Source organism: Rhipicephalus microplus, chromosome 7 (assembly GCF_043290135.1).
Source record: "Rhipicephalus microplus isolate Deutch F79 chromosome 7, USDA_Rmic, whole genome shotgun sequence".
Taxonomy (NCBI): Eukaryota; Metazoa; Arthropoda; class Arachnida; order Ixodida; family Ixodidae; genus Rhipicephalus; species Rhipicephalus microplus.
The window spans coordinates 11,585,114-11,601,874 of NC_134706.1; the positions used below are offsets into that span (position 1 = coordinate 11,585,114).

The 16,761-nt window shown below is 49.3% G+C and overlaps 1 protein-coding gene across 1 annotated transcript; it reads right to left on the bottom strand.

Annotated features, from left to right (window-relative positions):
* Positions 1-271: 271 nt before the first annotated feature.
* On the bottom strand, positions 272-5,450 carry LOC142761704 (uncharacterized). The gene is made up of 2 exons (XM_075868658.1): positions 5,293-5,450; positions 272-2,463 (listed from the first exon to the last, which is right to left on the bottom strand). The coding sequence occupies exons 1-2, from the start codon at positions 5,302-5,304 to the stop codon at positions 496-498; spliced, it is 1,980 nt and encodes a 659-aa protein (XP_075724773.1). The 5' UTR covers positions 5,305-5,450; the 3' UTR covers positions 272-495.
* Between the last annotated feature and the right edge of the window lie 11,311 nt (positions 5,451-16,761).

Genomic DNA, 16,761 nt, shown 5'->3' on the forward strand with positions numbered 1-16,761 from the left:
GCTTCTAGCAGCGCGCCTACTTTTTTTACTGGGCTCTCGTATCGGCCCACTTTTCATCATGAAATCCGGGAGATGACGTCATATCATGTGAAGTCCTGGTGACATCATAATGACTTCAGAAACTTCGTCATCTGTTGTGGCAGGGACGAAACAACTCGAAATATTCTGTGTGCTCGCAGTACTGTTCACAGCGGCAGACGCTCTGCAGTACACTCAATCAACTGTATAACCTGACTCTTTCGGAAAAAAGAATCCTGCGCCACCAATGATCTTTCTTTAACAGAAACAGCACTTTATTTTGCTTTCCTGGGGTGGGAGCAACACGTCCCAGCAGACCCAATCGCCTGCATTGGTGCCGAATGGCGGACAAGGGCAGTATGTTGGCTATCGTAAGCAATAAATAAGCATGTTGCTGAAATGACTGCCAGTGGTGGCTGCCGTTGTCCCAGACCACCCGGGTGGAGACGCTCTCATTGAGCCAAAACGCACCGCAACCTATTTCTTCACAGGGCTGATGATCTTGATGTGGGGTGCAGCGGCACCATAGCCGAGGCCAGAACCTCCGACAATGGTGTTCAATTGAAAGCCAGCAGGGGCTGCGGTGAGAGTGTGGCCCAAGCCGAGTCCAGCGCCATAGGTGGCGACAGGTGCGGCCACGGCGGCGGTGCGGTAGGCGACGGCAGCTGGAGCGGCTTGAACGGCCACGGCGGCTGGAGCAGCGTGGTGGACAGTGACTGCCGGAGCAGCGTGATGGACTGCTACTGCGGCTGGGGCTGCGGCAACCGCTGGAGTAGAGATGGAGATCTGGCGCGAGTAGGCTGGACCAGCGATACCAAGACCGGTAAAGCTGTGCCCGAAACCAAGACCTGCTCCGAACGTGGCGACGGGAGCAGAAACGGCAGCCGCGCGGTAGGCAACGGCTGGTGCCTGGTGCACAGCTATGGCTGCCGGAGCGGCAGCGACGGCTGGAGCGGCAAAGCTGATGGCGGGGCGGCTCACTGCAACGGCAGGGGCGGCGTGATGAACAACAGTGGCTGCAGGGGCAGCTGCGAAGGCGGGAGCTGCGGCGATCGTGTGGCCGAATCCAAGGCCGGCGCCAAAGGTGGCAACTGGAGCGGCCACGGCGGCACTGCGGTAGGCGACGGCTGGAGCATGCTGCACGGTGATGGCAGCCGGTGCGGCAGCAACGGCTGGTGCAGCAGCGGCGATTGTATGACCAAATCCGAGACCGGCTCCAAAGGTAGCAACTGGTGCCGTGACGGCAGCGGTACGGTAGGCGACAGCTGGAGCATGGTGGATGGCGACAGCAGCTGGAGCAGCAGCGACGGCCGGAGCATGGTGGACTGCAACGGCTGCTGGAGCGGCGGCGATGGCTGGTGCCGCAAAGCTCACAGCAGGACGGCTGACTGTCACAGCTGGCGCAGCTGCGGCGAAGGTGTGGCCGAATCCGAGTCCGGCACCAAAAGTGGCAACTGGAGCGGCGACGGCAGCCGTGCGATAAGAAACGGCAGGAGCCTGTTGGACAGTGACGGCAGCGGGAGCGGCAGCGACTGCTGGAGCAGTGAAGCTAACAGCGGGACGGCTGATGGTTACAGCTGGTGCGGCGGCGATGGCTGGAGTGGCAAAGCTGATTGCAGGACGGCTAACAGCTACTGCTGGAGCGGCGGCGACGGCTGGAGCGGCAAAGCTGATTGCGGGACGGCTAACAGTTACAGCTGGAGCGGCGGCGATGGCTGGAGCGGCAAAGCTGATTGCGGGACGGCTAACACTTACAGCTGGAGCGGCGGCGACGGCTGGAGCGGCAAAGGTGATTGCGGGACGGCTAACAGTTACTGCTGGAGCGGCGGCGATGGCTGGAGCAGCAAAGCTGATTGCAGGACGGCTAACAGCTACAGCTGGAGCGGCGGCGACGGCTGGTGCGGCAATGCTGATTGCAGGACGGCTAACGGCTACTGCCGGAGCGGCGGCGATGGCTTGAGTGGCAAAGCTGATTGCAGGACGGCTAACAGCTACTGCCGGGGCAGCTTGCTGGACGAAGCTTACAGCTGGACGGCTCACAGTGATGGCTGGCGCAGCTTGTTGGACGTAGCTTACGGCCGGACGGCTGACGGTGATGGCCGGAGCAGAGTGCTGAACGAAGCTGACAGCGGGAGCGGCTGCCGTGTAGGCCGGGGCCGAGGCGACAAAACGCTGGGCAAAGCCGAAGCCCAGGCCGGCAGGCCTAGCGTGCGTCGCTACTGGGGCGACGAAAGCCGGAGCTGCGGCCACCGCAGGAGCGTGGTGAACGACAGTAGTGGCTGGGGCGGCTTGTTGGACGAAAGTGGCAGCCGGTGCAGCAGCCACGGCTGGCGCTGCATGGTGGACGGCGACGCCACCGACTTCGCCGTAAAGAGCGGAGCCTCTGCCGCCATGCAGGAAACCGCCATAGGCGACGGAGAGCACTCCCAAGAATACTGATGTGGCCTGCGATTGCGTGGAAAAAAAATTAAGAAAAATCAATGTCCTCGTTGAGAACGCGGGTCGCTCTTTTTTGAAGAAACGATCCATAAAGAAGGGCAATCGCGGATGTGCCGTGAAATGACATCGACTCACGTGGCTTGTTGTTTGATGCCCGCTATCTAAGTTCATATTTCTATATACGCACATTTTTGGTTATGTCGTCTAAGGCAAGGAGACTGGCCGGACAGCATGCATTCCTGTATCTGCGATTTTACCACGCTGGACTTTTCAACCTAAGTTTCCTGTAGAAGTATTTCTATCCAACCATTTTTACAAGTATAGCCAACGTGAGGGTAACAAATAATTCGTCGTTCCCACACCCCCCCTCCCCGAATATATTTCGTGACTTTCGAAGCACATATTCGCTATAAATCTGTGTGCCCGGCTACTCTGAAGACCTTTATAGACGGAATAGTTCTCGATTAGTGTTGGATCGTTCACACAAAACTGCTGACCACGTGGGAAGACAGTGTTTTTCGTGCACGTCTCAGGTGTGGTAGGCAAAAGTTCGGTTTTGCATCTTCTCTAAAAGCTGAGCTCGTGCATATCGTTAAAGGGCCCGTAAACCACCAACGGACGCCCGCGTGCTGCTCTGAGTGCCTTTTCTTCGTCGAGAACAGCTGACATGACGTCAACTGACGCTGTGTACAATACAAACGACGCGGCGACGCTGTGATGAGTGAACAAATGCCCGTTGTCTGCTAGCACATGCACACGCCTGTTGCGTTTCCACCTCGGACGCTGAACAAGGACACTGGGAGAGGTGGTCGAACGAGCTGACGAACGACGCCTAGTGAAGGAAAGAGGGAAACGAGGAAGCACGCGAAATTCCCCAAGCATTCGCTGCATACTCGTAACACAACTGCAACTGCAACGCCACATCTACATTTTGCCTCTGGTTGGTTTACGGGCCCTGTAATAGTCGCAAGGAAGAACTAAGTTTAGGCACGCGCCTCTTTCCGAGTTTTGTTTGTCGGTCATTACGATGGTGCCTAGAGAGAAAAATCCTGGTAGCTGTCTCATTTTGTAGCACAGCTTCGTAAGTGAAAGCCCTTTCTATTTTGTATTGTCAGGTAGTTTTTCTCTTTTGTTCTGTATAAAGGCGTTTAACCCTGACCCGAAGCGCCACTGGGCTATCTCTCGACCAGGCTACTGCCAGGTAGTTTCGCAGGCACTGGACCCGCCCCATTGCTCACATTTTAAGCAGCAGCGTCAACACAGGTAAAATAAGCAACAATGATCGGAACGTTCCTGAATCCTGGATCCCTGTGCTTTCCGTCATCGCGACGTCGGACAAGCTTATTACTCCACCTTTTGTGACTGTAGATTAACCACTCGTGAAATAAGTAACAATGATCTGAACGTTCCGGAATCCTGAATCCCTGTGCTTTCCGTCATCGTGACGTCGGACAAGCTTATTACTCCACCTTTTGTGACTGTAGATTAACCACTGGTGAAATAAGTAACAAATATCTGAACGTTCCAGAATCCTGGATCCCTGTGCTTTCCGTCATCGCGACGTCGGACAAGCTTATTACTCCACCTTTCGTGACTGTAGATTAACCACTGGTAAAGTAAGTAACAATGATCTGAACGTTCCGGAATCCTGGATCCCTGTGCTTTCCATCATCGCGACGTTGGACAAGCTTATTACTCCGCCTTTCGTGACTGTAGATTAACCACTGATAAAATAAGTAACAATGATCTGAACGTTCCGGAATCCTGGATCCCTGTGCTTTCCGTCATCGCGACGTCGGACAAGCTTATTACTCCGCCTTTTGTGACTGTAGATTAACCACTGGTAAAGTAAGTAACACTGATCTGAACGTTCCTGGATCCTGGATCCCTGTGCTTTCCGTCATCGCGACGTCGGACAAGCTTATTACTCCACCTTTTGTGACTGTAGATTAACCACTGGTGAAATAAGTAACAAATATCTGAACGTTCCAGAATCCTGGATCCCTGTGCTTTCCGTCATCGCGACGTCGGACAAGCTTATTACTCCACCTTTCGTGACTGTAGATTAACCACTGGTAAAGTAAGTAACAATGATCTGAACGTTCCGGAATCCTGGATCCCTGTGCTTTCCATCATCGCGACGTTGGACAAGCTTATTACTCCGCCTTTCGTGACTGTAGATTAACCACTGATAAAATAAGTAACAATGATCTGAACGTTCCGGAATCCTGGATCCCTGTGCTTTCCGTCATCGCGACGTCGGACAAGCTTATTACTCCGCCTTTTGTGACTGTAGATTAACCACTGGTAAAGTAAGTAACACTGATCTGAACGTTCCTGGATCCTGGATCCCTGTGCTTTCCGTCATCGCGACGTCGGACAAGCTTATTACTCCTCTTTTTGTGACTGTAGATTAAATATCGTTCGGCGAGTATTCTGCGTTCGTAGACGCGTTTGATAAAGACGACGACACGCAGGTAACCACAAGTGAAAGTGTTGGAAAAAAAATCGTTTGTGGCTCGCTACGTGCCTCACTGGATCGGTCTTTATCAAGCGCATCCTAAAACACAGCAGGCGATACCTTACAGTGACTTCGGAAGGATACACCCCGTACTAATAATCCATGAAGGCGGGCCGCGTTGTTTCGTGAGCTTCCACCGCGAATCGTATATCGTTGTCGTCGTCGTATCCTCCGAGTGCCGCACGCGTCAGAGCCCCCTACAGTCCAGGATGAAAGGGCGCCGTCCCATTACCCGCGTCCTCAGCGATTAACTCCGGCAGCGCGCCGTCAATCACCGAGGCCACGCACCACGGTCCCACCGGCAGCATACTTACGAGGACTCCCATGTCGACGGCTCGCTTGCTCCGCTAACCACGGATCTTCTTTTCACTCCTGTGCTACGCTGGTGCTTGTTGACTTGAAGGGAGTTCTTGTTTAGAGAGCTCGCGGAGCGTCTTGTGATCAGCCGAGCCGCTTCCTCGACTTTTATACCCGGTCGAAGATCGGTCGCGTCGAAGTGCACCGTACGGCGACTTCTACGTCGAGGAGGCGGCACACTTTCGCTTTCCACCTTCCGTAAAATTTTCAAAAAATGAAAAACGCGCTACAGACGAAGGCGACATCGTAGACAAAGCGCAAGTGGAAGGGAAGATCATCGCCTTGCTTGCTTGCCCGCATTGTATAATCCCCGTGCTGAAGATAAAGGCGTCCGTGGAAATGTCCTAAAGTACTACTTCGTCGTCTATCCCATGCAGCGTCTCTGTAATCCTCTAACTCTCTCTCTCCATCGCTCTGTCATCTGCTTAACATCGCGACCTCACCACCTCCTCGCTAAATGCCCACCGCAGACAAGTTCGCCGCGATACTGTCCCATTCCGAAGCGTGATATTCGTGCGGATGTCGCATCCCGCTACGTCTTCCACTCCTCTCACCGCCAAGAGGCTTTCGTCTCCTTCCGCTGTGTATCGGCGAGCGCATCTCTCACGTATACAGATACGCCCGTTGGCCTGCCTGATCTCTTTCCCAAGCAGTCTCCACCTCCTCTGTGCGTTCCGTTGTTGCTCCGGGTGCAACTTGCAAAACTTGCCAGCACGTGTAGATACTCGAGTATGAAGCTCTCCTGTAGAAATAAACGAACAAAAACGATAACCTTTCGAAGCGTAGCGGCAGCAACTAAGATCCACGTGCAACCATAACTTAAAACTAGTTGCAAGTTAGCGCTGTCTGTGCGCCTGTTTCCCATTTGTGTCCTTGGCGGCTAATACCTATTTTTTTCCTTGCGTTTCTATCGTGCCATATTGATATGCGAGCATGAATTAGAGATTAAGAATGGCTTTTATGGCGTAGTTATGGAGCTTCTGAATGCCTGTTTTTGAAGTTTTGTGCCTAAATTACTAAAGGGCCTATAAATGCCCATTTTAGAAATTTGGGATACCCTGAAGGTCCGCCTTCAGGAGTTGAACATGATAACGACATTTTGTTCCTAGTGCGTACTCAAAACACTTAGTGCATGAAACCTTTTCGAATTTGCTGTGCACTCACTACATGGCCTTCAGGCAATAGGCGCAGTAGCGTGTGTGCCTTTTGTAGTGGGGTACCGACTTTCAACCACGGAGCCATTATGATAATCACATATTCTGACGCTCGTTGGCAATGGACGCTTGTACCAGGCATTCTCACTGCAATAATTCATGTCGCGTTGTGAAACATGTATACAGGACGCGTGTGTTTGTGAAGCATGAAAGCTACTTTCACTGCATTTCTAAGCAGAAGAAGTTCTTTTCACTGTCTTTACAAGCAGATGCGGGTCCGCGTGGTGAAGCATCCGCTTGCGACGCAAACGAGCCGGGTTAGATTTTCACTTGGACCCAAACAACCCTGGTTTGGTCCCCACACTGCCCCGAGATTTTTCGTCGTTTATTCACTTTGTTTGCATCTTTCTCGATGTTTCGGTCGCGCGTAAGATGATGATTTTCGCTCACAATCAACGACACCGATGCCGGAATTTCTGTGAAACGAGCTTTTTAACGCTATCGCGTTGAAATTGGTGCCTATATGAACGCTATTTGCTCTCAGATTTTCGCTTTCCAGTACAGTTGGAGACCTGTATTCGTGTAACTATGCAAAACTTAGTTTTTGGAACTCTATGGGTTAATTTCTACACTCCATCTCAAAAGTTCCTTTCAGCACTGTCAAGGCTACAAGGTCCCTTAGCCAATAGGAAAGCTGATTAGTCTCGGACGTGTACTCATCGTCGTCGCGTCGTCTGCTCGGCATCTCAATGGCTTCTGCAGTGACGCGTAGGGAACCGAACTGCTTCTTGGCAGCCGTAGGACGATAGAGACTGAACGCGAAACCATCGAGTGTTCACCAGGAAAAGGTATAGAGTGTAGGTCAAAAAATTCATGTCCACATGGTTTTTACTTTATCTACTTCTTAAACGGTGCTTCACCAGGTGACGCGAGAAATATGATGGGCTTCCGATGAAAAGCTCTGTACAACAAGAATATTTTCATTGGTTTATTACGAGCCACGAAAGGGCGTAGCGAAAAGGTAAGCTTGAGACTTTCACCGCTCTCTCTGTGTATAGTCCTTGCGAGCCGAATTTCTATACCCTGCCCTCTTCGATATCGGAGCGACTCGTAGAGGCGGATGATGACACGAAGCAAACAAGTCAACCCGTCATGCGCCCACAAGGTTTCATTCGCATAACATGCCAAAGCCATGTCGTGCACGCAAGCGATGCTGTGTCCGCTCAGCGTTCTGTGTCTTGTATCGCTTCTTTCCGTGGGATGGATTAATCTATGCACCCACTCTTGGAGGGGCTGGCATGGATGATGTATCTTTACCATGATAAGCAGAGCCACACCCCTGAAAGTGTTATAAGAGACTATATATGCACCAGCGTTGTCAGGGCTGCAGCACAGGCACGATGCGAGAAACGTCGAGAACACCGATGCAAACAAAACGGAGACAGATTAGTCTCGCATCGTGCTGGATATGAAGTAAAAATTTAAAAAAATAACGCGGGCACATTGTCATGCTCCTATCAACCTTCACACTTCAATTCAAGCAAGCGATTGTACAAGTTACACACATCGCCATGAATATTTCGAGCAGTGTGACGTATGAGTGTGGCGTAGGCAGAACCATTCCTTGTTGCACGACTCCTCAAATAACTTAGAGAAGTGTGGCAGCTTGGGTTAGTCGGTACGATTCTCCGTCGAAGCTCATGACTGATAATGGCATTCAAACCCTAGCAGTTCGTAGATGCTTGGCCCGTTTACTCTTCCTCAACAATATTGCTACTTCTAAGGTGAAAATAACTCCGTCAACTATGATTAAACCGCTAAGCACAAGACGGACCCGTCACACGCATGCTCATTCCTTTCAGCCTATCTTCGCCAAAACTAATCAGTTTAAGCACAGCTTCTTCCCACGTACAATTTTCGAATGGAATGCGCTCCCGGAAGCAGTGATACAAGCCAAAAATTTTTCCCAAGCGCTCCAGGAAAGCATCTGTCGCTAAGTATATGCATTGTATGGTGTGCTATGCCTTGACCAATCTGCATTGTACTCCTTTTTATTGTTATTATTTTTATTCTTTGTATGTATGTGTAACAGTGTTATGTGTATTGCCAATTGCCCCTCCTGCTTGGGCCACAAACTGGCCTGCAGTATTCGCAATAAATAAATAAATAAATAAATAAAATGACATGACGATAGTTATAGCGCGAGAACAGAACGACGACACACAGACAAGAAGAGCGCGAAGAAGCGCTCGTGTCCTTATAGTGTCCTTCTTGTCTCTGTGTCGTCGTTTTGTTCTCGCGCTATAACCATCGTCCTCAAATGAGTTGGGGCGCTCGCCGGTGAGAGGACGGCCAAGCGGCGTTCAGTCTGCCACTTCACCTGTTTCGAGGCGGTCGCAAATCTACGCAGACGGGATAGTGAGCGCCCAGCGCATGCATTTCTCTTGCTAGTTCGAAATGCTAAAAACTGGTTAGGGGCCGCCTTTTCGGATGTTCACAGACGGAGGAGAAATCGACCCTGTGCGATTAGCTTGATGCGACGCTAAACGAGGTTCCGGACATATTAGCAATCTGGCTATTTACTCCTGTGCTGTCTTTCTCAGCCATTAAGGTGACATAATCTGTCTGCGCGCAAAGAAAATCAGTGAAGACCTTATTGAACTTATTGCGTGGTAGTGCCCTATTGAATAGGCTATAGCACCCCAGCTCACTTTTTTTCTTCTTTTCTCTTTCGCGCGTCTATTTCACTCTTCGCTTTCTTTCCCATCTTTATTCCGCATTCTCCCTTCCCTTAGTGCAGGGTAGCGAACCCGATGCTCCAATTTCTGGTTAACCTCCCTCTCTTTCCTTTATTTTATTCTCTTTCTCTCTTCTCAGCCATTCCAAGGAGAAAGAGACCGAGGGGCGTATTTATTCGACGTTGGACACTTAATTCACCATGCTGCAGACAGCAAAAGGAGAGTGTGTTCTGCGAACCCTGCGGCATGCATAAAAGTGCACAGCTGTACTAAACGATTTTCACCTTTGCACCATCGCAAACTAAAAGATTTCTTTTTACCTTCCTGTCATAGACATACCCCGAAAGTGCTTATTCAAAAAATTGAATTAAAAAATTGTTGTGCTTATAGTTATGATTATGGGGTCCTAAACTGTGTTTTGCCTGCCTGTCAAAGTTGCCTTAAGCTCGATTTTTAGTGTCCATAAATCTGGCCTCTGGACATCACTTTGGGAAGGCGCAAAAATAGCCAGTCTTCGCTATTTCCCTCTTCACGAACTTGCTCTGATCGGGAAGCAATGACCTGCTGAAGCGAGGTTCCTCGTTCCAGTTGATGTGTTGCTCTTTGAATGAAAACTTCAATAAAAACCTAAGGTCCAGAAAGGTATTTTCTGTCCGCGTTTTTTCTTGCACTTTGAAACTACGGTGTCACACTGACGTCATGAGGGGTGAAAATTGTGAGGGAGTCAGGGGGGGGGGGGTCTTCACCCACCTTTCGTTCAGGTTTTGAAACAATATCGCCCGGGAAATTTTCCTTTCAATCATCATACATCTAAATGGTTTCACAGTTACGAATAACGCTATAAAAGTTTTTAACGCGATAGCGTTAGAGAGTTCGTGTCGCAGAAAACCCGCCGCCGGCGTCGTCCCCATTCGTTGTCAGCGAAAAGTTTTCTGTACGTCTGTGACCGGAAAATGAAGTTACCGAGATAGCCACAGGAGGCCGCTGCTTGTCCACGCATCCGCGCACGATCACACCGAAAAAGCCGCGCGTTCGAACAAAAAAAGTGCTCAAGGTCACGAGACGCGGTAGTTTTTTTTTTTTTGCTTTGCCACCCCTCCCTGCTTAGCTTCCAGCGCTTTCGTCATGACAAAAGAAGAGATAATGCAATTGCAGCATGCGACGAACTTCTGTAACTCCACTCGCACCGGACAGATTCCTAAAATTTTTTGTGGTGTTAAATTCGTGAGGCAATACGCTCTTCTAGTGAATTCATCCCATGGTTACTTGAAGTAAAGTGTTTCTGGGCCCCTTTAACGAATTTCGTTCAACAGGTGTCACGACGAAAACGAGCCTATTCATAGCGCGTGCTGGTCCAATCTACTATGTGCGTGTTTGTGTGCGTTAGTGTGTATGTAACAAAACATATTATAAGTTGCACTTAGCAGTTGAAGGGTGCACTAGGGGCCGGATTCCGCTATCACGTTCAACTTTTAAAGGCGAAGCTTAAGGGTCCCGCATTTTTTAATGCATTCTGTTTAATAGCATGTGTTTAATACCTCTCAGGTGTGCGAGACTATTGAAATTACAACTGCAACTAGATTGGTTTCAGGAAAGAAGACTCGAGAATAATGCAATAATGCGAGCTTTGTAACACATGTTTATTTTTACATTTGATTTCGAGGAATAGTTTTAAACTTTTGTATAAGTAAAAGTAAAACTTACGTTTATAAAAACGAAATGGCCGTCATGGCGAGATGTGTGCCCTCTATTTTGAATTTTTATTGACACCAATGAACGTCATGATTACCCTATTGTTACGTTCCCCAACTTAGGTGATACGTGACGTGGCGGTGACGTCATATGATGATGTGCTCGCGTGATAAATATTTTTTGCATCGCTCGTGTTGACATCAACGCCGCGGGAAGACGAATTTGCGCCAGTATAATCAGTTTTTTTTTTACGTTTGATGAGTCATCGGGGGGTTCTGTTTCGAAATGCGCAAAATTTTCGAAAGGGCTGAATCTAGTAATTCAAACAGGGTGAATTTATTGATGATGGGATATGATGACAAACTTTTATGAAGTTTTTTAAGGTGGCAACTTCGCTTTGCAAAAGGTGGTTCAATCGAACTGATACGGCAGAACCACTTAGGTGGCAGCAAGTGCCAAAGCGGGAGAACAAAGTGGTCTACTAAAACACAAGTCAATAATGCGTAAATAATGTAATCAAGTCATTATTTTTTATCTCCTGAGAGCTTTGACACATGCGCCGCTTAGCGTTATTTATGGCGACTCCCTCTTTTTTTATGACGAGGATATTGAACTTCGCGTTTATGGTTATTTCATAAAAATTCTCGCAGAAATGAGTCGTGGCAATCGATTTCAAGCGATGCAGCCAGTGAAGGGGTGCCTATGAGGTAGTTTTGTTTGTTTTCCTTGAGCTATGCGCTAAAAATTTGATTGATTTCTTTTAGTAATTAAATTGTGTACTTGCAGCCTAATAAGCACGCCTACTACCCTGGCGTGCACTAAGGCAGTAACCGAATGTGATTGCTTAAATTACTTTTTTTCCTCTAAGTAGTAATGTCATAACGACTGATTACTCCGAGGAAGCAATTTCAAGAAAACTATATACTTTACCTTCCCTACTTTCCGCCAAAATAAAGCATGTCTTCTTCCATTATGGCGTAAAAGATTGACCGATTCACCGGTTTCGTGGAAATTAAGGGTACTCTACGGCGTGATTACGACATTTCATAAAGAATGGTCGTTGGTGTAAAACTCGGTGGTCTGCCGATGCTCAACCAAAGGCTGCTAAGCCATGAGAGTGCTTATCGGCAAAATTCATTACGATGTTATAAAAGCGAACAGCCAACTATGCGAGCACAAAAGGAACCAAACGTGAGCTGGTTACTAATTCATAATGTCGCTGGGTCGTGACGTGGACGAATGGAGCACACTAAGAGTCGAATAATAAAGTGTTTATTTTGGCGAACTTTTGCCCAGTAAACGGAAAGTCGGATTACAGTAGCAGTCTCGCACTGATAGCGGCGAACGGAGCGTCGGCCGTCGACCAGCTGACAAGCAGTGAAGCGTGCCGGCATTTGTACCCTTGCCATCGAATATTTTAGCGTTATCGCTAGCGGTGACGTAGGTTCCAGAATAATCTGTAATGTTCACGAAGTGGGCGTAATCCTAAAGATACGATCTTCTACAGCCTCGAAGCTTCTCGAACGTCGTAGGCGCGGTTAGCGCTGAACGTAGAGTAACGGGGCGATGACTAAACTTGAATAAAGGAACGTGGCATTGCCTCCTCTGAAGAAAGAATTGCCCGATGCTTTAAGTAATGACGAAGGTACAATAATATAGACAATAAAAAATAAGTACAATCGATATAGCACAGCAACAACAATAAAATGCAGTCCTCGGGTTCGTTCATGAAATCGTGTGAGGCGCACGACATGAACGACTTCAGGTCGAGCACGGTGCCTTTGAGAGTTCGTAATGCCGTCGGAAACAACCTCGTAGTCGAGTTGGCCGAGACGTTGAACTGCTCTGTACGGTCCGAAGCACCACCGCAAAAGTTTTTTCACTGAGCCCACGTCTGCGTATCGGCGTCCGTTCTCAGACATGGTCCCCAGGGTGGCTGTCGATCGCCTGCTCATTCTTGAGGCGCAGGCGGGCGAGTTGACAAGCCTTTTCAGCGCGCTGAAGGTAGGCGGTGTCGTCGAGGTTCTCTTCGTCAGCCACGTGTAGAAGCATAGCGTCGAGCGTCGTTGCGGGGCTCCTTGAATAGAGCAACTTGTACGGCGTGATCTGCGTCGATTTTTGGACGGCCGTATTGTACAAGAAGGTCGCGTACGGAAAGATTTTATCCCACGTCTTGTGCTCGACGTCGCCGTGCATGGTGTGATTATTATGACGAGCGCGCCATAGGGGCAAAATCGGAGCGGGAAATTCACTGGAAGAGAAGAAGAACGAAGACTAGTGCAGTGAGCGTGCTTGGCCGGCTTCACTTGGCGGAACTTCATTTGGTTACTGCCACAGGGATGTATGCTCCGCTGTGTTTGATTACATCAACGCAACTAAAAGATTACCATGCTAGTGAACCACTACCTTTTCATATCTTTAGTTTATGATTCGTAGTTATGTCTTTCAAAAACAAAAGATGGTTTGACCGCTTTCTCAGCACACATTTTTGTTTTTTGGTAGTATTATTTTAAGCTACTTTTTCAGATTGGCTTCATTTTCAGTTTAGTTTCATTTAAGTATCCTGCCGCCCGGTTCTTGGCCCATCCCCCTTTGTGGGTAAGCGCCATCCATCAAAGGGCATCAGCATCAGCATCAGCATCGGCCGGCTTCGGTGGTTGTCGGGGCTTTCAACCCCGTGTCCTGGGTGCTCACCTCGGTCGAGCATGTCCTGGACGCCAGCAAGGTGTCACGCTGCGGGACATCGACGTAAGCTAGAGCCAGCGAGCTACACGAGAAGGCGTGTTCCCACCGTAGACGCTACCGTGACGGACTCAACGCCACGTTGCCCGGTGCTATGGTCACCGCAACGACGATGCGCGTGAGTGTCGTCTTGAAAACTGGGTGGCGCGGCAGCAAAGTGCGTTGAGTGTTGAGATGTAGACTTACGTCTCTCGTGGACAGGAACTTCCCAGTAGACTCTTTTTAACATCGTATTGTCCTGATGTTCTTTTTGAGATGTCTTCGTATTTGTTCTTGTACTCGTCCGATATAAAGAACGTCTTCGTGTTATGAGGTTGTCTTGAGTGCGTTCGATGACCTGGGCCTATTGAGTGAACCCCTTACTCACCACAATTGGCGAGCCTGCCAGGGTCGGCACTTGCCATCTTTCAGCCGAGAAACGGTCGCGCACAGTATGCCTGTTAACGTGCAAAGACTGCTTTGCATTGGAGAGGCGGTCGGGTGGTCTTGCTCCGACTTAGAGCGAACGTTGCAAGAAGACCTTGAAGAGGAACATGAGAGAACCTATTTTTAACTGCGGTACATGTGCAAAAATGACAATGAGCGCGTGCGTTTGCGACGGAAAGGAGAGAAGCTGTTGTCTGAGATAAACACGGCTATCTTAGAAATCCGAGAGATTGCAAGAAATAGGGTAGCACTTATCAAGATTAATGAAAAGGACCAAGTCGAAACTCAAATGGATGAGCTAGCTATCGCTGATATTGACACGAGTTTGTCAAGTACACTTCCAAACGTGTATGTTGGAGAACGTGGTGTTGTAGCTCTGGGTACACGGTCTGCAATTGAATCTGTTAAGCAGACATGGGATGGCATCGAAGGTGACAGCAGTATAGAGCAGCATGGTCTCTTCAGTCGTCAGTTGAAATCTCTCGGCCAAACAAAGAGCACGTCATGCGTATCTGAGACTATTGCTTTGGAGCCTAGCGCAAAGTGAGTGGGAATGACAAAATCTAAAATAGAGCCTGAAGATCATGAATCGGGCAAGAGGTGTCGAAACCCCCAGAGTACTAGTGCAGCTAGGAACGCTGTCATCCCGAAACATGGTACTTCGTTCCATGCGAAGAGAAATGAACTTCTAGACAACCGAAAGTTGTGGCGTGTTTTGGACTACGTAATTTCGCACTCAGACCGTGATTTTCGGATTGAATACTATTCCGTCTATATAAACATCGAGAAGTCACCGCGGTACACAGAAGCACATAGGAAGGAAGAACTCTGGTTCTGTGCTAGTACATGGAAGAAAAGGAGAAAGAATACAAACCTGGTTGACCGATTCCGAACTGAACTGTGACACGACAATGGACTTCGAACTGGATGCATAACAGCAACAAAGGTACCAAGCTAAAGGCATCCCTATATTCTTCAACACCTCGACACCATGAAGTTACACGCTACATGAACTACTTCATCCGGGCCAGTCAAAACGCGTGCAGTTTACTTAAAGAGGAGGGAAGAATGTGATATTATGACGAGCGCACCATAGGGGCAAAATCGGAGTGGGAAGTTCATTGGAAAACGAGAAGAACGAAGATTGGTGCAGCGAGCGTGCGTGGCCGGCTTCAATGGTTGTCGGGGCTTTCGACCCCGTGTCCTGGGCGAGTGGTGCGCTCGTCATAATCATCACACATGGCCAGCATATCAGCGATGGTCTTATTAAGACATTCTGTGAGGCCGTTGGTCTGTGGATGGTAGGCAGTGGTCCAGCCCCAGCCCGTCCGGCGGTGACTTGTTTGGCTGTAACTCAGGATCGCCTGAATTAGGTCCACCGTAAAGGCTGTACCTCTATCAGTATTGAGAATCTGTGGAGCTCCGTGACGCAGAACGATGTCCTCGACGAAAAACCTTGCTACATTGGGGGCACTGCCTTTGGGCAGGGCCTTTGTCTCGGCGTAGCGTGAGAGGTAGTCAGTAGCTACGACTATTCATTTGCTCCTGGAATTCGACATCAGGAACGGCCCAAGTAAGTCCATACCGATTTGCTCGATGGGCTAGAGGTGCCTCGATGGGCTGGGGAAGTCCGGCTGGCCTAGTCGGCGGTGTCTTTCGTCGCTGACATGCGTGGAGGTACTGACGTAATGAGTGGCGTCGGCGGCAATTCGTGGCTAGTAGTACTTTTCTTGTATTCTTGCGAGCGTACGGTAAACACCTAGGTGTTCAGGCGTCGGGTCGTCGTGTAGAAATTGAAGTAGTTCAGGTCTCACTGCTGAAGGTAACACGAGAAGGTAATCGGCTCGAAGAGACGAGATGTTCTTCTTTAAGAAACCTCCGTTTTGCAAGAAGAACGACTTTAGTCTTGTCTTTAAAACATTCGGAACAGTCGTGCTATTACCCTCGAGGTATTCGACAAGGCTTCTGAATTCCCGGTCAGCTCGCTGTTGCTCGGTGAGGTCCTCAGCAGTTATCGTTCTTAAGAATCTGTCCTCTTCCAGGCCGTCGGGCAGCGGGGGTTCGACGGGGGCGCGAGATAAGCAGTCGACGTCAGTGTTTTCTTCCGGACTTGTAAACGATGGTCACGTCGAATTCTTGAATTCTGAGGCTCCCCCGTGCGAGGCGACCCGAATGATCTTCCAAGTTAGCTAGCCAACACAAGGCGTGGTGGTCGCTCACAACTTTTGAAGGCCTGCCGTAGATGTAGTGGCGAAACGTTCACGCTACCCAGATTATGGCAAGGCACTTCTTTTCTGTAGTGGATAGCGACCAGCTTCAGCCTTGGATAGCGACCGGCTAGCATAACTGATAACCCGTTCCACGCCAACAGTCTTTTGCACAAGGACGGTGCCGAGTCCTGCGCTGCTTGCGTCGGTGTGTACTTCTGTTTCGGCGTATTCGTCGAAATTCGCAAGTATCGGTGGGGTCTGGAGGCGTTGTTTAAATTCCTGAAATGATTCCTCTTGTGCCGCTTCCCACCTGAATGCGACTTTGCTTTTCGTGAGGTGAGTTAGCAACTGGGTGATCTGTGAAAAACGTTGGACGAAAGATCTCTAATAAGTGCACAATCCGAGGAATCGGCGTACAACCTTCTTGTCAGTGGGCATCGGGAAACCACAGGGTTAGTCCAGAG